General features: G+C 35.8%; 9 protein-coding genes across 9 annotated transcripts; 4 read left to right on the forward strand and 5 right to left on the reverse strand. All coding sequences in view use genetic code 12, as the record gives it.

The window, feature by feature from the left end:
* Nucleotides 1–348: 348 nt before the first annotated feature.
* FGR44 (Fgr44p) lies at nucleotides 349–1,890 on the reverse strand (the record flags this gene model as incomplete). The annotated part of the gene is made up of 1 exon (XM_067691952.1): nucleotides 349–1,890. One exon carries the CDS (start codon nucleotides 1,888–1,890, stop codon nucleotides 349–351), a length of 1,542 nt encoding a protein of 513 aa, XP_067548379.1.
* Nucleotides 1,891–2,587: 697 nt separating this feature from the next.
* I9W82_003031 (ubiquitin-ubiquitin ligase) lies at nucleotides 2,588–5,895 on the forward strand (the record flags this gene model as incomplete). Its single annotated transcript, XM_067691953.1, has 2 exons — nucleotides 2,588–2,605; nucleotides 2,677–5,895. 2 exons carry the CDS (start codon nucleotides 2,588–2,590, stop codon nucleotides 5,893–5,895), a joined length of 3,237 nt encoding a protein of 1,078 aa, XP_067548380.1.
* A 218-nt stretch (nucleotides 5,896–6,113) lies between these two features.
* On the reverse strand, nucleotides 6,114–6,830 carry RPL35 (60S ribosomal protein uL29; the record flags this gene model as incomplete). Its single annotated transcript, XM_067691954.1, has 2 exons — nucleotides 6,114–6,473; nucleotides 6,828–6,830. The coding sequence occupies 2 exons, from the start codon at nucleotides 6,828–6,830 to the stop codon at nucleotides 6,114–6,116; spliced, it is 363 nt and encodes a 120-aa protein (XP_067548381.1).
* A 771-nt stretch (nucleotides 6,831–7,601) lies between these two features.
* Nucleotides 7,602–8,147, reverse strand: ARF2 (Arf family GTPase; the record flags this gene model as incomplete). Its single annotated transcript, XM_067691955.1, has 1 exon — nucleotides 7,602–8,147. The coding sequence occupies one exon, from the start codon at nucleotides 8,145–8,147 to the stop codon at nucleotides 7,602–7,604; it is 546 nt and encodes a 181-aa protein (XP_067548382.1).
* A 1,108-nt stretch (nucleotides 8,148–9,255) lies between these two features.
* I9W82_003034 (ditrans,polycis-polyprenyl diphosphate synthase) lies at nucleotides 9,256–10,335 on the reverse strand (the record flags this gene model as incomplete). The annotated part of the gene is made up of 1 exon (XM_067691956.1): nucleotides 9,256–10,335. One exon carries the CDS (start codon nucleotides 10,333–10,335, stop codon nucleotides 9,256–9,258), a length of 1,080 nt encoding a protein of 359 aa, XP_067548383.1.
* A 1,350-nt stretch (nucleotides 10,336–11,685) lies between these two features.
* HGT4 (glucose sensor) lies at nucleotides 11,686–13,971 on the forward strand (the record flags this gene model as incomplete). The annotated part of the gene is made up of 1 exon (XM_067691957.1): nucleotides 11,686–13,971. The coding sequence occupies one exon, from the start codon at nucleotides 11,686–11,688 to the stop codon at nucleotides 13,969–13,971; it is 2,286 nt and encodes a 761-aa protein (XP_067548384.1).
* Nucleotides 13,972–14,179: 208 nt separating this feature from the next.
* On the forward strand, nucleotides 14,180–14,902 carry I9W82_003036 (uncharacterized protein; the record flags this gene model as incomplete). Its single annotated transcript, XM_067691958.1, has 1 exon — nucleotides 14,180–14,902. The coding sequence occupies one exon, from the start codon at nucleotides 14,180–14,182 to the stop codon at nucleotides 14,900–14,902; it is 723 nt and encodes a 240-aa protein (XP_067548385.1).
* Nucleotides 14,903–17,797: 2,895 nt separating this feature from the next.
* NCE102 (Nce102p) lies at nucleotides 17,798–18,313 on the forward strand (the record flags this gene model as incomplete). Its single annotated transcript, XM_067691959.1, has 1 exon — nucleotides 17,798–18,313. The coding sequence occupies one exon, from the start codon at nucleotides 17,798–17,800 to the stop codon at nucleotides 18,311–18,313; it is 516 nt and encodes a 171-aa protein (XP_067548386.1).
* A 1,467-nt stretch (nucleotides 18,314–19,780) lies between these two features.
* On the reverse strand, nucleotides 19,781–22,219 carry NOP14 (snoRNA-binding rRNA-processing protein; the record flags this gene model as incomplete). Its single annotated transcript, XM_067691960.1, has 1 exon — nucleotides 19,781–22,219. One exon carries the CDS (start codon nucleotides 22,217–22,219, stop codon nucleotides 19,781–19,783), a length of 2,439 nt encoding a protein of 812 aa, XP_067548387.1.
* Nucleotides 22,220–22,252: the final 33 nt, after the last annotated feature.

The raw sequence follows: 22,252 nt of genomic DNA on the forward strand, positions 1-22,252 counted from the left end.
TTGTTGTCAAATTTGTTTGATCTAGTTTGGACTGCATATAAGTTAAGTTCACCACAAAAACAGTTTTGGTAATTTAACCGAAGTCTATCGTACAGTAGTAATTACTACGGAATGAGTCTCTCTCCTCCTCCTCCTCCTCCTCCTAGTCTAAACTACAATTTCATCGCGTACACAGACACAAACTTTTAAAATGTTGGGATCAAAATGCATTACAGTAAATTTATAACTCTTTCTTACAAAACAGAAAAGAGCTAACAATGTACTTTTTAGGCCTCTTTGCCTCTTTTTCCTCTTTTTGTTAGTTCTAAATGTGTTACCTTCTACCTCTTTCTTCTTTCTTTCATGGCTTTATGGCTTCTTAAAATTATTAGTTCGCCCTATACTTGCTCCACTTCCATTACCATTTTGATACATCCTTTTGGTCTTGTGTGGTTGACTATTATGCTTGGGATTATTCTTGAACCGGTCATTTGTATCCAAATCACCAGGTAAGATAATATATGGGTTGTTTAAAATTCTTCTCTCTGTTTCTTTGTCATAAACGGGGAGATTTTGGAATGAGGGTGCATACGCAGCAGCGGTCACGGGGGAAGTAGCGCTGCCAGGAGTGCCAGGAGTACCGGGAGTACCAGGGGGAGCAGCAGCAGCAGCAGCAGCAGCAGCAGAATAAGGTTGGGGAATAAGTTGTGGTTGGACAGTGGGGTAGTACGGGTTGTACAAAACTGGAATTGTGCTTGCTTGTGGTATAATCGGCGAACCAGGATTATGATGAGGGTGATACATTTGTGGATATTGCATATGAATTGGTACTTGGTAAGGCACCGAGTAATGTTGATTCTTGTGATAGTGGGGATTATACTCTCGACCTCTGCGGTAGTTTAATCTATTTCTATCTCTTGTAAAGTTTCTATCTCGAGTTTGGTTCTGCTCTTTATCCTCTGATCCTTCTTGATATTCCACTTCCCCTTCTTCTGCTCCTTCTTTATTCTCCTCCTCATCATCCTCCTCCTCTTCCTCTTCCTCTCCTGTTTGATCGTTGTCCTCACTCAAAAAGATTTCGTCTCGTACTTTTTTATACAATGCTTCTTTTGATGCTCTTTGGCTTTCCATAGTTGTTGATGAAGTGGTATTGAGAGATTCTTCAGAACCTTCAGAAGGTGGAACACTGCTGGACGCATTTTCATCAATTTTCAATTTTGACAAGCTTTCTATGCTGCCGTTGATACTATTGCCATTCGGTTCACTGGCTGGTGGAGAAGATGCAGCAGCAGGTTTGGATATGATTTTCTTAACAATCATTTTTGGTTTAAAAGGTTGAGCATTGGATGCCGATGAAGTTTCGGTACTCTTATCTGAGTCAATTCGATCCAGACTTGGATGATGCTGACGTTGCTGTTGTTGATGCAGGTGATGAAAGTTGTTGTTGTGCTGGTGGGAAACAACACCATAATGATGCAATGGCTTTTGTTGATGCAGTGACAGGTGGATATACCCATTTTGTTGCTGAGGTTCAGGTGTATGAACAGGCTGATACTTATGAGCAACATCAGCGACCTTAACAAACCTATCACTTGATTCTTCTTCATCATCATCTTCAATCTTGGTTAAAAATAAACCATAATCAAAATTTTCCGAGGGAGTAACAACAATTTCATTGGATTGGTTATTCCAATGCTGTAGATGGTAGTAGTGACACAACTGATGACTCAATAGCCTATAATACGAGTTTTTCAAGTATTGTGCTTGAATTACATACTCTGGTTGTTTGATGTTACCTAAAATAGAATTCTTGATAAATTTTATCAAATCCTTTTCAAGATACAAGATAAATGGTCTATCTTGATACTTTGTTAAAGCAGTGAGAATAGACTGCGGTATATCCGAGGTCATAATGCTTTAGTAGTATGTTTATCAGTGTCTTTGAATACTTTCAAGTTATTCAAGTATATTTGTTTTTGATATTCCTGTTGGTTAAAAAAAAAAAAGAAAACTAACAAAAGAAACAAAAAAAACTTCTTCTTCTTCTTCTTCTTCTTCTTCTTCTTCTTCTTTGGGCTCTCATACTTTATTCTTCTTCTTTGATTCTTACACTTTTACCATTCTTTTTTCTCTAAGTTATTTCAAAGTACAACAGGTTAAATTGGTTAGTATACACCTATATCCTTTCTCCAACTTATGGGTGAACATCTTATTCTTTTACTTAATGAAAAGTTATAAACTTTTTTTTTGTAGAACCCTAAGTTAAATTATTACAGTTTCTATTTTTAATTTTTTTTATCTTTCATACCAATTCGCCCTAAAATTGTCGTACTAGCGCGCCCACTAATAAATACAGAAAATCATTATTAGCTAGACTTGTGGTCGCGCGGGTCTGGAAAATTTTAGGTCGGATCAGTAAGTAAAGTTATGCCTCACAAGTATGAATACAAGGTCAAAGAAGTGAATCACGTGCAATACTGCATATAAACTATCACTCAATGAGAAAAAGAAAAATAAGATTCAAAAGCTCCTGTCCCAAATTGATTTAGCAACACCCTCAATAGAAACACGTATACAGAGGCTAGTCTACCACGTCTTACTATATTCCATGTCAAGCGCAGATGAAGTATGTATATACATCAAAGCTATGTTTACTGAAACAATTGAGTATAGAAAGTACTAACCTTGTGACCTTAGATCAGGGCCAAGAGATTGGCAAAACTAGCTGGATCTAGTAGATCAGACACACCACAAGAACCACCACAGCAACAACAACAGCTGCCATCAGCATCACATCCTTCAACCGAGCAACCTAAGATAGTATCTTCTAACACATCCAACGAGGAAGAACAAAAGAGCGAAACAAAGAGTTTTTCTGAAAAATCGGCCACAATTGCCACCAACACCAATTCAACAACACCTGCACCCGCACCCGCACCTTCGTCAAAACCAACACAATCAAAAGAGGAGCATATCTCGCAATGGTTATTGAGAGAAGTGGAGCATATATTCAATATCACCCTAGACGTGAGTAAGAAGTCTAAGTTCTTAGTGTATTTACCCAATTTAGCATACGAGTTGCGAAATTCCAATGACAACAAACTTAATGAAAATTACTTGGATTCAATCTTTATGGAAATATTGTCAGAAACTGGAGTACCTGGAAAACAGCCAATTGCATACTTGTACTCAGTTTATCGTTCAGCTCACAAAGTGAAAAGGTCACTTCCAATAAAAGCTACATTCCATGATGAAAAAGTGGATTTGTTGAGTCAGATAATCAATTTGTCGGTAAGATATGGTAACATGGGCTTACAAATCGCTGACATGTTTTTATCAAATGACATTGAACAAGCTTTAAATACGATATTGGAACATTTTGCTGATATGTCGTCCTTCTTTGTTGATATTGTCAAAGTGAGCTATGAAGAGGACACTTTGATGGACCTTTTGAATTTAATCTTTCCATACGTAAGTCTGAGATTGAAAGGTTTCAACTTCAAGGACCAAAAGTATTTGACCTACTTATCTGTCATTGAAACACTCGTCTCGATTAAGCCAGTGGCGGCTGCGTTTTCCCAAATTGCAGGATTCCAACCACCTTCAAAAGAGCTGGGATTGGATTACGAACTCAAGTCTTTATTAGGTCCAATTTTACGTGTTTCCCCACTCATTGACACCGCAGGACCTTATTTTGGAGAAGAGGTGAGTAAAATGTCACCAGTACAAATTCACAGTGCATATGAATCATTTCATAACGAGTATAAAGTAGTGTTGGATCGTTTGTTTGCCATTGTTAATAAATTGATACGTGGTTCCACTGAGACCAGAACCAATGTTGTTCAGTGGTTGGCCGAGTTGGTCAACAAGAGTCATTTGAGGAGAGGAAGTCACGTGGACTTCCAAAAGGTGGCTAGTGATGGAATCATGTTTAATATAACAATCATTTTGATCAAGTTGAGTATGCCATTTTTGGATTATCCAATATATGGTAAAATCGATAAGATTGATGTCGAGTATTTCACAAAGAGTAGCTTATTGGATATCAAGGAGGAGTCTAGAGTTAATTCAACAATTGAAGAGGCAACTAATTACAGTCAATCAAAACGAGAAGAACTTGGCACTGATGAGACAAACTTTATATCAGACTGTTTCAACTTAACCTTAGCGTATTTGCACTATGGGATTGGTGGTATCTTTATAAAATATGACCGAATGAAGCGTACTGTTGACCAGATGGAAAGCCAAATAGCTGCAATTGAGGCGGGACGTGCGGGGGTAGCACCAGGAATGCAAGAACGTATGAGGGCACAATTACCACTTATGCATAGCAGAATCAATGCTATTAAATCACTGCAGCACGCAATCAATGCTGTTTTTAGCTACAGAGATTTGCAATTGGAGATTTTCGATTTCATCATTGGTGCAACCGTGTTTATCACTAGGTTAATTGATCCACATCATGCATACCCACAAAAGAAATTGAGTATCCCGATTTTCAAGATTACAAAAGTATCAGAGTTGGATGATCATGATTTCTTGAAAACGAAAACCCCAATTCCTTGGAAATACTATCCAGAATTTCTATTGGAAGGTATCATCAACTATACAAAATTTTCAGCCAATTTTAGAGGATGTCCACTTGTTTTGAATGAAGATAAATTGAATATGTTTGTTGAGTTTGTTACCATCTTGTTGAGATGTCCGGAGTTGATTGGTAACCCTCACATGAAGGCCAATATTGTTGAAATCTTGTATATTGGTTCACTCAGTAGACAAGATGGTCATCCAGGTTTCATGGTTACAATTTTTGATAGGAATGAGTTGGTTACTCATAACTTGTTGTATTCGTTGCTCGATTTCTACGTAATGGTTGAAAAAACTGGTGCATCATCTCAATTCTATGATAAATTCAACAGTCGTTACTACATTTCAGTGATTCTTGAGGAATTATGGAAGTTGCCTCAATATCGATTACAATTGAAGGATTATTCTGAAAACAATGTTGATTTCTTTATTCGATTCATTGCAAGAATGTTGAATGATACAACTTATCTTTTGGATGAAACCTTTAATTTGTTAAACTCCATCCATGATTATCAAGTTGAAGTTAAACGCCGTCAAACGGGTAATGAACCAAATGAAGAGATGGGTAACGACGAAACGTTGAATAGTAACTTGGAAGGTGATGAAAGACGAGTCAAATCTCTTATTGCATTATCAAATGAGACAATGGAGTTATTCAAATTATTTACAAAAGAGGTGCCTCAAGGGTTTGTATTACCAGAAATTGTTGATAGATTGGCAGGTATGTTGGATTACAACTTGTCTGTCTTGGTTGGTCCTAAATGTTCCAACTTGAAAGTTGCCGAACCAGAAAAGTACAAGTTTGAACCTAAAAAGATTCTAAGTGACATCTGTGAAGTTTATGTCAACCTTTCATTACAAAAGGGATTTGTTATTGCAGTTTCTAGAGATGGTAGATCTTTTGACGTTGCATATTTCAAGAAAGCTGAAAGTATTTTAACCAAACGGACATTTGTTGATAATAGAATTATAAACCTGTTGGCTATATTTGCTGCCAAAGCTGAAGAGAATAGACTAACTGAAGAGAGTGAAGAGTTGGAATTGGGTGAAGTTCCTGATGAATTTTTAGATCCGTTGATGTTTACACTTATGGAAGATCCTGTTATATTACCATCTTCTAAAATTAGTATTGACAGATCCACAATCAAGGCTCATTTGTTGAGTGATGCTACTGACCCATTTAATAGAGTCCCATTAAAGTTGGAAGATGTGCAAGATGATGTTGAATTGAAGGAAAAGATTAAAACTTTTAAACTTCAAAAGAAGCAAGAGAAGCAGCAGCAGCAACAACAGGAAGATAAAGATGAAGATGTAGTTATGACTGACTAATAGATAGACAATTCAATGCTCAAACTCGTGTAGTCTCTACAGTACAACTATAGTGCCCAAATATTAAAAGTATAATATTTCCACAAATAAAAAAGAAAATATACACAATCTTTTATACTATACAGTGAAATTCTTCAAATCATTTCTAGAAACCGTCACCTCGCCTTCATTTTATCACCAACAGCCCTCACACAAACTCTCTCTTACAAGAGTTTCATTTAAGCCTTGATGGCAAACTTTCTTTGTGGGAAAGTGATTCTTTGTTTCTTGGCCTTTTCAGTCTCTTGTGATTTTTCAAACTTGGTCAATTCTCTTCTTAAAGCTCTAGTCTTTTTAGCTCTTAAATCTTTAGGTTGATACTTCTTACCCTTGTAGTAAGCTTTAACATTTTCTCTTTGGTTCAAGTTAATGACAGTCAAGACTCTAGCAATGTTTTTACGAACAATGTGGATTCTTGGTAAACTTGGTCTTTGTAATTTTTGAACCTTCAAGTTGGCCAATTCCTTCTTCAATTCAACCAATTGTTCTTCTAATTGTTCTTTGGATTTAGTTCTTAATTCGAAAGTTTTAACGGCGACCTAAAAGGAAAAGAGGGAAATGTTAGTATTATGACTTGTGACTGAGGGAAGATGAGTAGGTGATGGAGGTGGAGTGAAGAAAGAGTTTGGTCCATGCGATGTGCATACTCTGTATTTCTAATGGGAAAGTTCTGCGTATTGGTAGTTGTTTTTTGGATATCTCTATCTGATGACGGTCTCAGGGAAGTAGTGGTTCTTCTGGTGACGTGGCCTTTGATGATGGCCTCTTGGTTTCGTGTTTCTTCAAACATCTTTTGAACTTTTCCCCTGTGATGACGACAAGGCCCCTTACAGACAAAACTCTCCTCTTATCCTTATACCCTCCATGTGTACTCTATGCTTTCAAAAACATACCATTGTGTATGTGTATTTAATGAACTGAACGTTGATATCGACTGTCTTTCTTACTTTGATTAAAGTCTGAAAATTTTATTTTAGTGATTGCACACTCCCACAGTGGGAAGTCGCACCGAAAAGAGAGAGAGAGAGAGAAAAAAAAAATTGGGAGTCGAGTAAAGCCCTAATTTAATGTCTTGCACGTGCAAGAAAAAAAAATCGAGAAGTGTATTTAAGAAAGTCCAGAAGGTGTAAAACTCACAAGACACAATTCTGAAGGAAACTAGGTTAAACCCAAAACAGTGTGTTCATGACTGTTGAGGTATCTTCTTTGTTTATCGCATAAATGCGATTGTGAAACTGTTTTAGAATTAATGAAGTATATTATACATACTTTGTCACTAGTGTTTCTCTTTTATCCTCGACACAACACCCATTGCTTCAAGTGTGGGAACGTTCTAAATCTCCCCGTGATACTACGTATGGGTCCTACAGAAGGCTTCATGAAACATAAACTCACTTTCTCTTGCATTAGTTGGAACAAAGTGAATACATTTTTGCAACAGCGACAATTACCCCACTCTATAGCACAAATCCTACATATATTTAATGTTGAACTTTGTTTTATTATACAGTGTTTGAACAACAAATACACAGTAATACTAGATAATAAGGATAAAAAAAAAAGGGTAACTAAGAGTAGATGCTATAGGCTTTGGGTGTGTGTTTTGGTTCTTCTTTTTCTGAATTTCCACCACTATTCTAAAAATTGCTTCATCTTTCCCTTTCCATTTATCCAGACTTCTTCAAATTGGTAGATAACCATTCCAAACCTTCATACAAACCATCACCAGTAGTAGCACAAGTAGCTTGGATGTACCATGGTCTTTGTCTAATTGAATGCAAACCCAACTTTTCAGTTATCTCAGCAGCATTCATAGCATTTGGCAAATCTTGTTTGTTTGCAAAAACCAACAACAATGCATCTCTCAATTCATCTTCATTCAACATCTGTTGTAATTCTTCTCTAGCTTCAGCAATACGGTCTCTATCATTGGAGTCTACAACAAAAATGATACCTTGGGTGTTTTGGAAATAATAACGCCACAATGGTCTAATTTTATCTTGTCCACCGACATCCCACACTGTGAATGAAATGTTCTTGTATTCAACTGTTTCGACATTGAAACCAATGGTTGGGATAGTGGTGACAATTTCTCCCAATTTCAATTTATACAATATGGTGGTTTTACCAGCAGCATCTAAACCAACCATTAAAATTCTCATTTCTCTGTTCCCAAAAAGGTTAGCGAATAATTTCGAAAATGATAAACCCATGATGTGTGTTGTAGTGTTATATTAATTGTGATGTAAAAAAAGTGTGATATGAGAGTGGACTTGTTAAATGTGTTTTGATCTCAAAGAATAAAAGCAAAAATAAAGTGATTTATAAAGTGACTATTCTTTTGTATATCTGATGATTAAGTAAATATAGTTGATGGATTTGATAGATTAACACCTTCTAAAGTTTACTCAAGATTGATTGATTTGCTTTCTCTAATCTTTTTGATACGTGGTGTTTTAATTTTGAAAAACTGATTTGTTTTTTTTTCTTTCTCTCTCTCACTCTTTCTGATTGATTTCGTCGTTGAACTTCCATTAGTATTAGTGGTAGTGTACTTGAGACCAAAAAAAAATAAAGAAGAAAAAATGGCAAATGTCTGATTTGCACACAAAACTATTCCAGTACATAACAATAGAGCATATCACATGAAAAGTAGTTCAGTCTAAAGAAAGATCACTGGGCTGACAAGTCATAGACACCTCTATAAGAGATTCCTAATCTTTTTCTGTCACTAATCTTTAATAAACTCGTCATGGCAACTTGTAATATTATTATTTGTTTCACGATAAAGGTAGTGTGACTTAATCAAAATTATTATTAGCAACAACAACAAATCATTTCTTTCTTTTTTTTTTACTTTGCCATTTATAGAAAACCTTACTACGTGGCACCTCATTGAGGAAAAGCCAATGATACTAGAGCATACCTACTGTATAATCATATACAATGATGAACCACCGGTTTCAGCAATTCGTTTTCCGTTGTCTTATAGCCTAGTTGTATATTCTTCTTTCAAGGGCAATTTCAGACGCGTTTCTTTGGCTTACACAAAACCAAGTTCTAAAGAATCTAAATTACGACGACATTCTACTGCAAAACTGCAAAAACGACATTTTCTTTCTCCTCTATAGATGTATTAAATAGCACCCCGATTAACCTGTGAATAAAAATAAATAAATATATATATATATATATATGTATGCTTGCTGGAGCATATAGCTAAAGCTCCTAAGCATGAACATTTGAACTAAAAGCAAAAAAAAGGGGTCACCCCCGGACACGTATGAACTAGTGCTTCCCACTGTGACCTCTCAATGGCAACTACTTACCAGCATTCACTTTACACTGAGCAAACTGCTTCAAAGCACGAATAAAGACTGCATAACTGACATCTTTGTTCTCCGGTTCCCAGTAAATTTCAGTCAATCTAATATGCCAAGGAGGATAATCTTCTAAATTCAAGGATGGGGCAAATGAAATCAACAAATCAGGCTCTGGTCCAACCAATTCTACCAACTCTTCATCAATCAAGTCAATTGTTATATCATTGACTGATAACTCTTTATTCACAGCCAATTCACTCATGGTTTTGGTTAATTCAACAATTGTTGGTTTCCCATCAACTCTACTGAGTAGATCAATTTCCAAATCAACAGTTGTTTCTCTTGGTGCTTCAGTAGATGATAGACTAATGGACTCATCGCTATACAAAATCAAGTTTTTATGAGGAACTTTTAATGAAAATGTAGGAATAGCTTCTGAACCGAAATATGAAATTAAATTGCGAGTTATAACTTTACTCAAATCAAGTAGTGACTCACTGGTTTGATTAATAGACCCAGTGTATTCGTAAATGACTAATCTTGAAATACCGGCACTAACACTCCAAGCAGATAACTCACTAATCTGATTATACAAACCATCTTTACCACCATTTTCATCGTCATCATCTTTCAAATCCAATATACAAGAGACCGATTTGGGGATCTTTGCCAACTGATTCACATCATCTCTAATGACTTGAGGAGACTTGTTTGGATAATAAGTTAAAGTAAGGAATTTTAAGTATAATTTGCGATAAATGAATAAAACATTCTTGTAAATGGCAATGGTGAAGAATAAATTGAGTAGGATCAAATGATTGATGTAGTACATAATCAAGCTAGTCATTGAAGCACCCAGTGCAACCAATCCAATAGTGAAGAAACGATGAATAAGTTGGACTATAATGGTAAAGATGTTAACAGTTCGAATTGTACTAGGTGGTGCATTATTAACCACATCATTCTTGGTTATCTTTTGTCTTGACTTGACTTCATTGGTGACATCTTTTAATTTAACTTCCCCGTTGTTGTTGAGTCTGACGTCTTCAACGATTCTAGGTGATTTCAATGCCGACATCTTTAAAAGGGAGGGGGATAAAGATGATGATGATGATAATGATACGTAGTTCCTTTTTTTTTTTGTCTCTGTGTTGTAAAAAGCGTGAGCAAAGAAAAAAAAAAAAAAAAATTTCATTCAGCAAATGGCTTTTCTTTATGAGGAGAAAGAATTGAGGATTCTAGAAGCATCCGTGGAAAGAGCAAAGGGGTGATGATGTATCTCATTCGCGGATCAAATAAGGACTGTATAATTGGAAACAGAGTATGTAATGGTCGTAGATTTAAAGCGATATGATTCTTACAATAAAGTAGTTTACTTGTGAGCATGTAAGTGAGAATGGCAGCTCTTTTGATAACATAGAGGTTACATGATTGAACGATTTAACAAGTGTCTACTACTCTTCTACCGAGGTACTGGATTATCAATTTGAGAGTATTGTATTAAGTTGAAATTTTTTTGCAACCAAATACGGTAAAATGTAAGTGTCAAGCTTGATAGGTAGAGTGTTTCTTCTTATTTCGTTTAAATTGTGAGAAGAGAACATTACATTTTCAAATACGTAGCTGTTGGAGTGTAGTCACCAAATCACCTGTGATAGAAGACCCCCTCTCTGAGTCATACGTAGAAAAACTGAAATCTGCGAAACGGCTAGAATGGAATGGCGGTGCAAAGCGCGATCCAAGACAAAAACAAAATATTTAGTCGAGTCTCGGTCCAGACTTCGGCTGAGCCGGCGGGAAGGAAAGAGATAAAAGCAATCAGTCTAAAACTTTTTTGTCTCCACTTTTGAATATAAACTTTTGTTTAGAGAGATTAATATAATATGCTTAAAACTCAATATCAACAAAGTATCTTTTTTTTTTTCTTAAGCAAAGTTGCTATTGAGTAGATAAAAAGTCATATGAATACTTTCAACTACAAACTCAAAATGAAACTTAAAACACTAATCATATGTGGTATTCTTTCTTATTTATGGGTCTGCTTTGTCTCTCTCTCTCTCTTTCGTAAAATTTTATTATTAGTAATTTTATGTAACAGAACAAAAGAAATCAAACAAAAAAAAAAAAAAAGATTTAATTAACAAAAGGATTTTCATTAAATTTGTAACCCCAGAAAGTACCATCACAAACCATCTAATATATATATATACCTTCCTATATCCAAATCAAATCAGCATTTAACTACTATATAACATTACTACATATTACCATACACACCATTTCCAAATTAGAGTCTTATCCACCCAAATTTCTTCCTTCCAACTGATGCATATATAACACAACACGCAATATTATTTTCCCCTCAGCCCCCTGACTTTTTACATTTACAACCAAACTCACACATACAATATATCAAATCGTCATCATCATGAAGCTTTGGTCATACGTAGATCAGATATTGTATGATAATACGATAGAAGAGGAATACTATCGAAAGATGCGACAGAAGAGCTCATCAAACTCGGCCTTTTTTGTGGGATTAGTTGCGGCAGTTGGTGGATTCATGTATGGATACGATACTGGACTAATAAATGATCTACTAGAGATGCATTATGTGTATACGCATTTCCCTAGCAATCATACTGGATTTGCCACTCATGAACGAGCCATCGTTGTTGCTTCGTTATCATTGGGTACTTTCTTTGGAGCATTGGTGGCTCCACTAATATCTGACAACTATGGACGTAAATTTTCAATTATTATAAGTGCTGGTATAATTTTTAATATTGGAAATATCTTGCAAATTTGTTCAACTGAAATTGCCTTGCTTAGTGTGGGGAGATTAATACTGGGAATAGCAGTAGGAATCTTGTCAGCTATTGTTCCGTTGTATCAAGCAGAAGCATCTCCCAAGTGGGTTAGAGGTTCAGTTGTGTTTACGTACCAATGGGCCATCACTTGGGGTCTTTTAATCGCCAGTGCTGTTTGTCAAGGTACAAGAAAGATTTCCAATTCTGGGTCTTATAGAATACCCGTAGGGATCCAATTTCTTTGGGCATTGGTTTTATCTACTGGTATGTTGTTTCTTCCGGAAAGTCCTCGATATTATGTACAAAAAGATGATTTGGAAAAAGCACTTTATTCCCTTTGCAAACTACGACGATTGCCAGAAGATGATGAATGCTTGATTGAAGAATTGGTGGAAATTAAAGCCAATTTTGATTATGAACGCTCCTTTGGCAAAACTACAATTCTTGATTGTTTTAGAAGTGGTGGAGGAAGACATAAACAAAAATTGAGAATGTTTACTGGGATAGGTGTGCAATTTTTCCAACAATGTTCTGGTGTCAACTTTATTTTCTACTATGGAGTCAATTTTTTCAGTTCTGCTGGAGTTAAGAACTACTACATTATGTCATTGATTACATATATTGTCAATGTTGTATTCACAGTGCCAGGTATAATCTTGATTGATACTGTTGGTCGAAGACCGTTGTTATTTTGGGGTGGTATTGGTATGGCAGCATCTAATTTCATTATAGCTATAACAGGAGTTAGTGTTAAGAATCTGCATGCCAGTGCTAGCTTGTGCGTTTCGTTTTCATGTGTATTTATTTTATTCTTTGCCAGTACTTGGGGTGGTTGTGCTTGGGCCTTGTGTTCAGATATTTATGGTATTTCCATTAGACAAAAAGGTGTGGCTTTAACAGCTGCTACGAACTGGTTGGTTAACTTTGTATTTGCATATATTACTCCATACTTAATTGATACTGGCTCACATACAGTGAGATTAGGAGGCAAGATTTTCTTTATATGGGGAAGCTTGAATGCATTGGGCACCGTGTTTGTTTATTTCACTGTTTATGAAACCAAGGGGTTGAAATTAGAGGAGGTTGATTATATGTATGCCCATTGCTCGAATGCAAGAGTTTCCAAGAAGTTTAAATCAACCAAGATCAATTATGCTCAATTGGATGGAAATTATAATCCAATTGACAATCATATGCCACCTTCCACTACTTCAAATGAATTGACACCAACTGAGAAAGATAATGATGATTACGATGTCGATCTTATGATTCATCAACACCACCGTGATAGCGATGATGCTCTGCACTTCAATGTCCCGCCAAAATCAACCCATACAGTTACATCCATCCATCGATGCGAAAGAACTCCATCTACTTCAAATGATCTGGATGATAGGGTTTTAAATATGCAACAACGTAAGCAATCAATGGCTTCTAATGGTATTTCATCGATACAGTCATCAAGATCAGCGGCTAATGCGTCAAATGTTAGTAATGATTATCAAGAATATTTAGAGTCATTGAAACGGGAATATTCACAACATTATTCAAACTCGGCCAATCTTGTACGCAAAATGTCATCATCGATGAACAATAGCAGTAGTTTACACAATGGTCATGAGTTCCATTCAAGAGATGACTTGGGTTGCCTTCCTGGTGAAGGTTTACAACAAAATCCAACTCAACTTTATGGTAATTTAGATTGCAGTGGAGAAGTGAATGATATGACTACTCGCTTACCGACTACGATTATTGCTGCGCCATTTTTTGAACAACCTCCATCTGATTCAGACTCGGATTCGGATTCAGATGAACAGACTGATGAAGGTGAAACTGCTGATCATGAAGGAGATGGAAATGATGTAAAGAGAGGGGAAGAGCCTATAAAAAAAGTAGAAAGCTAGACTTTCAGAGAAGACTGGAGAGAGCTAGTTAGAGACGAATTCAATTCTTTTAAAATAAATTAATTAAATAGGAAATATACCTTCCATTAGATTCGTACTTTGATTGTTTGTAGAACTAGATTCACTCACTTTTTCTTTTTCTTTTTTTTTGTGGAGAAAACTCCGAACAAAATTTACGCCACCCCATCTGCTACAAAGTGTCTACACAATGAGTTCTCCTGATAAATTCCCAATCCAATCAGCGATTAAAGACAACAACATCAACCTAGCCAAACAGTTAATCTCAGAAAACCCACGATCCGTGACTGCCAAAGACGAAGATGAACGTACTCCATTACACTGGGCTGTCTCCATTGACAATGCCAATTTGGTGCAATTTATTATAGACCACTTACCCAAGGGAACCGACATTGATGACTTTGTCGATGCGTCAGGTTGGACACCATTACACATCAATGCATCAATTGGAAATGTCGAGATCCTCAATCTTTTAATGCATATGGATCCACCACCAGATGTCAATTTAACTACGAATCAAGGCACCACGGCATTACATTTATCCATTTCAAAGAACCATGCAAGATACGTTGCTGTACTAATTGATGAATTTGCCGCATCGTGTCGTGTCAAAGATAAGATGGGGTATACTCCATTACATCGTGCAGCATCAATTGGGTCGATTGGCATGATTGCCCAATTGTTGAATAACCTGGCTAAAGGAGGAGTCAATGTGAATGCGAAAGATAGGGATGGGTGGACGAGTTTGCATCATGCGTTGGCTGAGGGCCATGCGGATGCGGCGATTTATCTTGTTGATGAAGGTGGTGCTGATTTGAGTGTTGAGAATGATGAAGGGAAGACGCCGGTTGAGGTTGCTGTTGATGAGAAGGTTGCCAAGTATTTCAAAGAGCATGTTGGGGAGAAGAAGTAGGGAGAAAGAGAGAGAGAGAGTGAGAGTGAGAGAGAGGTGGATTAGAGGCATGCACGGTGATAAGATAAGCTCAATTTTGTGAGTTTGGATTAAACAGCGTTTCCAATAGGTTTTATAAAGAGAAAGGAAACACTAATGTGTACGGTTGAATGATATGAGAGCCTTGAATAGCTCAGTTCTAGGATATTTTGATTGAGAGAAGATAAAGTAGACTTTCTCTTATACATCTCATCACAAGCAGGAACGGAAATGTTGCAAACAATTCTTAGAACTTTGAAAGTAAGAAACAAACGGACCGCATATATATATATATATCTGATTCAATTAGTAGTTAGGCTTTAAACGATGCACTAGAAAAGGTAAAAGAAATTAGAAAACTCTACGCGTATTGACACGTTAGAAATATGTGTAGATAACACGAGGATATATATTTAAAATGCTTTTTTTTTGTTTTGCAGCACTAAAAAAAATTTAGAGAGAAATAACAAACTTCAAACAAATACACGAAACAAATCATAGAGCTATCTGCTAAACAATCTCAAGCCGAATGTAAAAAAAAAAACGTTGTATAAATCCGTGTGTATGTATGTGTGTGTTTGTAAGGCTAGAGATCTTTATTTCCTCATTACTAGACATGGGATGGTTATGTCATCTCTTTTTGTTTTTACAGTATTGAGAATTTCAGGTTCTCAAATAGTTTAGTTTTAGTTTTGGTGGGTTTTTGTGCATATGTTCATTTCCTAATTAGTACAAGTATTAACCTAATTGAGCCATTTTCAAAACTTTTTTGTTACATACACAAAATCCAAACAATATGTCACAACTAAAGAGAGAGCAAAAGACAAAAAGAGAAGAGTAAGGAGACAATGTCGAAGAGTGTATTAGTTGCACATTATACAGGAAAGTCCAAGGAGGAAACAATTGTGTCGAGAATGCTTCACAAAGAACCCAAATGACGAAAGAAGAAAGACGAAAAACAAACCAAAACAAACCAAACCAAAAAAAAGACAATAAACTGTGAATTGGACGAATGAATTGGGACCTCCAATTTAACAAATGGGGACGAAATAACAACAACAGGAAAGAAAAAGAAAAAGGTCTGTGTCATCGAAGAAATATTACTTAGAACGGTTGACGTGTATAATTTCGCTTGCGTTGGGTGCAGAAACACATCAGATTTGATTACTTAATAGGGAATTAGGAAAAGGACAAAAAAAAAATAAAAAACAGGACAAGACTATTTGCACACTTGCCACTCAACGCATGTTCCTGGATCCAGTAAGTAAATATGTCCACAACAGATACAGTAACTCTTTTTGGTATAATGCGAGACAGTACTGTTTTTTTTTGTATTGAGCCATTTTTTGAATAAGCCGTTTATAGTTGTCCTCGAGATTTTTTTCTCTTCTTTTACGCATAGACTGTTCTCTGCCGGACAATAGCACAATTGTATCTCCGATTGTACCTAAATAGGAACAGAGTGAAGCGGAAAATTATATCTTTACAATCTCTTTGAGTGGAGGGGAGGGGGATGTCAGATAAGAGGATTGCCCCTTCATCTAACGTCTTTCTCTTTCTGTCTTATGGACCGGCTGAGAAATATATTATTTGCGTTCTTTTTCTTTGCATCCCTATGGATCATTTTTTAGTTTTCGGATGATTTTGGGAATTATCACCGATGCACGGTATTCGGCAAATCTTTTTTTATTTTTATTTATTTTATTTTATTTTTTTATTATTTATTTATTTCTTCTTCTGTTACATCATGTGTGAGCAAACAAAATATAAAACACACTCTTTGATTGCTATTAGTCCTTTAAACTCTACTCTTAGTCACATATGTTACTACATTGAGTCAAGCCATGCAATTTATTGTAAGGTTTGATGTATGGAAAGCCATTTTATTTTTTTTTTTGTTTTTCGTATATATATATATATATATAAAAGTATACATACGTAATGATCTCTCTCTCTTTACCTTCTGTATGCTTCTATTAGTGTGTATAGGTTTTGTGTTTAAAGGTGTGATCATGCCTTTGTGTGGTGAGAAGAAAAAAAAAATAAAATAAAATAAACTCAAAGTTGTGTGTATTGTATGTATGTGTGTGACTCGAAAGTTCTATAACACAAGGGGTGAAGGGAAAGATTACAAATGACACTTTTGATCATTCGTATGTCATGTTAAATTTCTTTAATCATTTGAAAGGAGGGGATATACATTAGCTTTGCATATGAAATAGAACATATTGACAGCAGACAACCCTTCTCTCTCTGTCTATGAGGATATATATACCTAGATATGGAAACTATGGGTTCTTTCTGTATGAATCGCAATATATATATCTATGTATGTAATTGTCTTTACACAAAGATATATATAATAAGTCATGTATATATGTGTGTGTGTGTACTGTGTGCTTTGTCATACTTTCCCAATTCGGCGCTTAACCAAAACAACACAACAATTGCATTATTTTATTTCAGTTTGTGTAATAAATACAAAATACAAAAGAATCCTTTACTCAATTGGATGTTTATTTTATTAATACAATATACAATATCAACCTTTCATAGTCTTATTTTTCTTTTTAAATTGCTATTAACAAATTTTAATTTGTTGTTTTATATATAACGTTGTTAATATTTCATAAAATAATTTTTTTTAACCTTTAAACATTTTTCTTTTCCTTCTTCTTCTTCTTCTTCAATTTCATTTCCTAATTGAATATTCAACAAGGCATATACATCTTATACCAATTGAATACAGATAAACTCACAAGTTTTTCAATTGACAGCGTATATCAACAACTAATATCTTAATTACAAAAGAAGAATACCCAATTTCATTTGAAAGTATCAACAACAAACAAACAAACAAACTAGTTTCAATTCACAATGTTGGCTATCGGAGACGTCATTTTAAGAGCTTTTAACTTTGTATTTTTAGCCATTGCCCTTGGTTTAACTGGTTCATTAGCTGCAACTACTGTATACCAACACAATCCTCAAGTTAACTTTGCTGTTTTCGCAGCAGCCTTTGGTCTTTTGACTTCATCAATCTATGGTGTCTTTGCCTTTTTCATTGAAGCATTGGCTTGGCCATTGATTTTGTTTCTTTTTGACTTTTTGAACTTTGTTTTCACTTTTGCTGCTGCTTGTGCTATTGCTGCTGGTATTAGAGTACACTCATGTAATAACCAAGATTACCTTGATGACAATAAGATTAACCAAGGTTCAGAAGGAAGATGTAGAAAAGCTCAAGCTTCAACTGCATTTTTGTTCTTTTCTGCTTTTATTTTCATTGCTTCAGGTGTTTTCAGTTCTATTAGTTTGTTTAGAGGTGGTTTGTTTGGTACCAAGTATAACAGATCTGCTCCAAGAACTGGTGTTCCAACTATGTCACAAGTTTAAGTTACATGAGATAAAGTTTAAGAACTTTGTCTACAAAAGTTCTTGTACATTAGGAAATTGATCAAAACCACAAACACCACCCATCTACAAACAAAAACCTATTCGTAATACAGAGATACCACCATCATCACTAACACCATTATTCATGAAAGAAAAGTAAAGGAAAGACTGAAAGATGTGAGGAGAGAGAAAGTTAGCTGAAGAAGAATACGCTTTGACTCACACTATTTAACCTGGGGTTTCAATTGTGAGATTAAAAAAAGAGATATTCCTTTGCTATTGCTGCTTCCTCGAATTGCATCGCTTGCTTCTTCTTCTTCTTCTACGCTTTGAATTTGTTCCTTTTTTTTTATATATATACCTACGTTGTTCTTTATTCGTTATCGTTTATTTTTTTTATATTATTATCATTAATATATATCATTATTCCCTTTAGTAATGTGAACATTGTAGACCGTTAGAGTAAAAGCTGTTTGGATTGACAGTTGGTGAAAACTTTTCACTTTAGGTCGGTTAGTTGACGATGAGGAGGAAATCTCACCTATGACCTCATAGTGTTTTTCAACTGTGTCACACAAAATGTAATAATCCACATGACTTTTTTCTAAATGACTACTACTACTATACAAATCTTCAATCAATTTGTGTAATCAATAGCAACAACAACAACAACAACGACAACAGCATGGAGTGTATCTTCCAAGAAAAAAAAAAGGGCGGGTCTAAAAAGCTTGAAGATTTCAATTAGTTTACCAGAAGGAGGTTATGGCAAGAACGGAATGTACGAAAGAGTGAGTAAGTGAGCGAGTGAGTGATTGGATGTGTGCGTATATGTATGCACATGCTTTAATTTTATCTTTCCACAGTAAAGGTTGAAGCACTTTGATGATATATATTTACTTTACTTCCCCACACACACACTGTATTTATCCCCCCCTTTCGTATTCGAATACAGAGAGCTATATACCTCAAGAAGAGACTGATACTAACCACATTATTCATAATTGCCGTTCCTCGGGAATAGAACAAAAACGAAACCATAAAATAAAGGGAATGTTTGCTTTTGCTTTTTTGTAAAATTGCTCTGTGGTACAAAAATCAAACAGCGGCATGTTATTTTCTTATTTTTCTTTTTTTTTGCAGCATCCGAGCAATGCCGGAAAGTAGATGATCTCAGAAAAACATCATCATTCATAAAATAAAATATGGAAACCCTTTTATTATAATCTAGATGCAGCTGACAACATGCTCTCTCCCCCCCCCCTTTGGAGGTGAGAACAGTTTATTACCTTATAAGGAAATGTAATTGAGACACGAATTTGTAAGTTGTAACGTGAAGCTTTCATCCCTTCCAGAGTTGCAAAAAAAAAAAAAAGCACATGAACTGATGAAACGTGTGAACTATGTCTATAATCATATACTACAACTATACAAAGGATACATCTCTGTTTCCTCCCCCCTACCCACTCACTTCCTTTGTCTCTTTCTTTCCCTCTCATACTGATTCTTTTCAGCACCTTCATCAGCTTGGATAGTATTAACAATATTAGCCATCTTACGATGATACTCATCATACATCTTCTTCTTTTCACCAATTTGCTCACGAGCAACAAACCTATTCTCATATCGAATATCCTTCAAAGCTGCCTTCTTCTCCTTCTTCAACTGTTGTCTAATCTTGCTCAACTCTTGACGATCTTTATTCTCATCGTATGATTTCTTATCGGGGTTGAAGTTTTCTTCAAATTTAGGCGCATATGTAGCAATAGAGATTGATTTGTGGTGTTGTAATGTTAATGGTTTATGTGATTTGTGTGCTTGGGCGTGGAGGTTGGTGAATTTGGTTAGAAGTTGTGGTATTGGTTCAATTGTGGTGTATTTGATCATGTGTTTGAGTAAGGCAATGTAAGAGTTGAGGAGTTCAACTAGTGATGATTTGTCACGCCATAAGTTTATACTCTTGTCCATTAAGTGAATGAGCTTGATTAAAAGTTTTGATTTGAATGCAATGGTGTCACTGTCGGTGAATACTTCTTTAACTGATACAACATGATCTTGTGTAAATTTAGTTGATTTCGGTACATCATATCTCACTAAAGGATCAGCCATTGACAAGAGTTGATTGTTGTCAAACTTTTCCGGCTCAGGCATCAATATCATCATCGCATGTTCAACAAAGTTAACCAATTCCGGATCAAACCTCTTGGAGAATCGTTGATACTGCAACAACACATCAACAATCAATACCCCCTTGCTCAATTGCCCCACATCACGAGGATGATAAATGATATTACTCAAGATTTGATTCATTAAAATAACACTAGGAGTCACAATTAAATGATAATGATCTGAAGTTGAAAATAATATCGCAACAATGACAAAATACATTAAATCACTGGGTTTCAAATTTGTTTGTCCTTGACTTCTAGCTTCAATATTTGCAAGATAACTTCTCATATGCTCAACCAATTCTTGATTGTATGAATTGGCCAAGTTTTTCAAAATCTTAACCACAAATTCAAATGGTTGGAATTTATCAGCTAAATGCAACACATACTCGAAAAGAATACAAACAAATTGATTCATTTTTTCCTTGTTGCCCATTACCAAGTTTGGTTTATATGATTCACAGATTTTCTTTATGTGAGCGGCAGCTTGTTCATCAGTGTCAAGTGAATCCATCTGTTCAACAAACTCCTCTAATGTAGTAGGCATTGAAACAGCTTTCAGACTATGTTGAGTTGATTTAGATCTTGCTTTGTGATCCTCCTCTTCCTCTTCCACATCTGACTCTCCTAGTTCTTCTCCTTCCCCATCACTCTTGTTGACCCTAAATCCATTCTCTTCATCTTCACTATCTCCACCCCAAAATCCATCACCTTCCAAATCATCAGCTTCTGCTTCACGATCATTAAACCCTTCCATTCTTTTCAATCTATCTTGCTCCAACTTCTTCATCTTCTCTTCGTGTTCACGCCTCAACTCTTCATCAGTCTTGGTCCTCTCCGAAGGAGCTGCTCTTCGATCATATGTCAATTCACGTACTTTATTATCATACTCAATATCCTCGGGTGCTTTTTGCAGAAATGCCGGTTTTTGAGCAATGGCACCTTGAGCTGTTCTTAAATCTTGCATAATATCACCAAAATCTTCATCCAATGCATCAATTTGATCCTGGGTCTTGGCAAACGTTTGCTGTCTTTGTTGCTTGTAGAATTTCGACTTGGCGATAATCTCCTTCATTACTTCATTTTTAGATTTCTTACGTGGTGGAGCTGCTCCCTCGCCCTCTTGTACTTGATCTTCATCGACATACTTGATCGTCTCCTCATCATCCAACGATAAAGCTTGTCCAGAATGAGTAAGTTGAAACCCACCATCATCATCATCATCCTCAAAATCATCTTCCTCCTCATCACTCTCTAACGAATACAAGCCTTTCTTCTTCTTTCCACCGCCTACGGAAGCAGCAGCTTGTCTTTCCTTAGTGAACCTCGCCAACATCTTCTCCTCCTGGCTCAAATGCGAATCATTCTCACCAAATCTCTTATCCAAAATGCCCCCAGTTCTACCTCGTTTCCGTTTCTCCAAATCATATTGCATCTTCATTTGCTTTTGCATAGCTCCATTCTTGGCAGTCACGGCATTATGCTGCTTCGATCCGACTTTCACAAACCCCTCTTTAGAAGCAATAGTAATATCATGCTTAGTCCGATTTATCCTCTGGTCAAATTTATTAAATTCATCTCGAACTTGACTCAAGTTTTGTTGTCGTAAATCTCGATCAACTTCGTTTCTTCTTGATGTTCTTGACTTGCCGGATTTCTTTTTGTTGGTGTTGGTTTGCCCAATGAGTCCTTTTTCTTTCAAGGCAGATTTGAGCTGTTTTAGTTGAGAGCCAGCCATGGATTATGCGTGATGTGTAAATGAGCCTGTTCC

Source organism: Candida metapsilosis (genome assembly GCF_017655625.1).
Source record: "Candida metapsilosis strain BP57 chromosome Unknown scaffold3, whole genome shotgun sequence".
In the NCBI taxonomy this organism is placed as follows: Eukaryota; Fungi; Ascomycota; class Pichiomycetes; order Serinales; family Debaryomycetaceae; genus Lodderomyces; species Lodderomyces metapsilosis.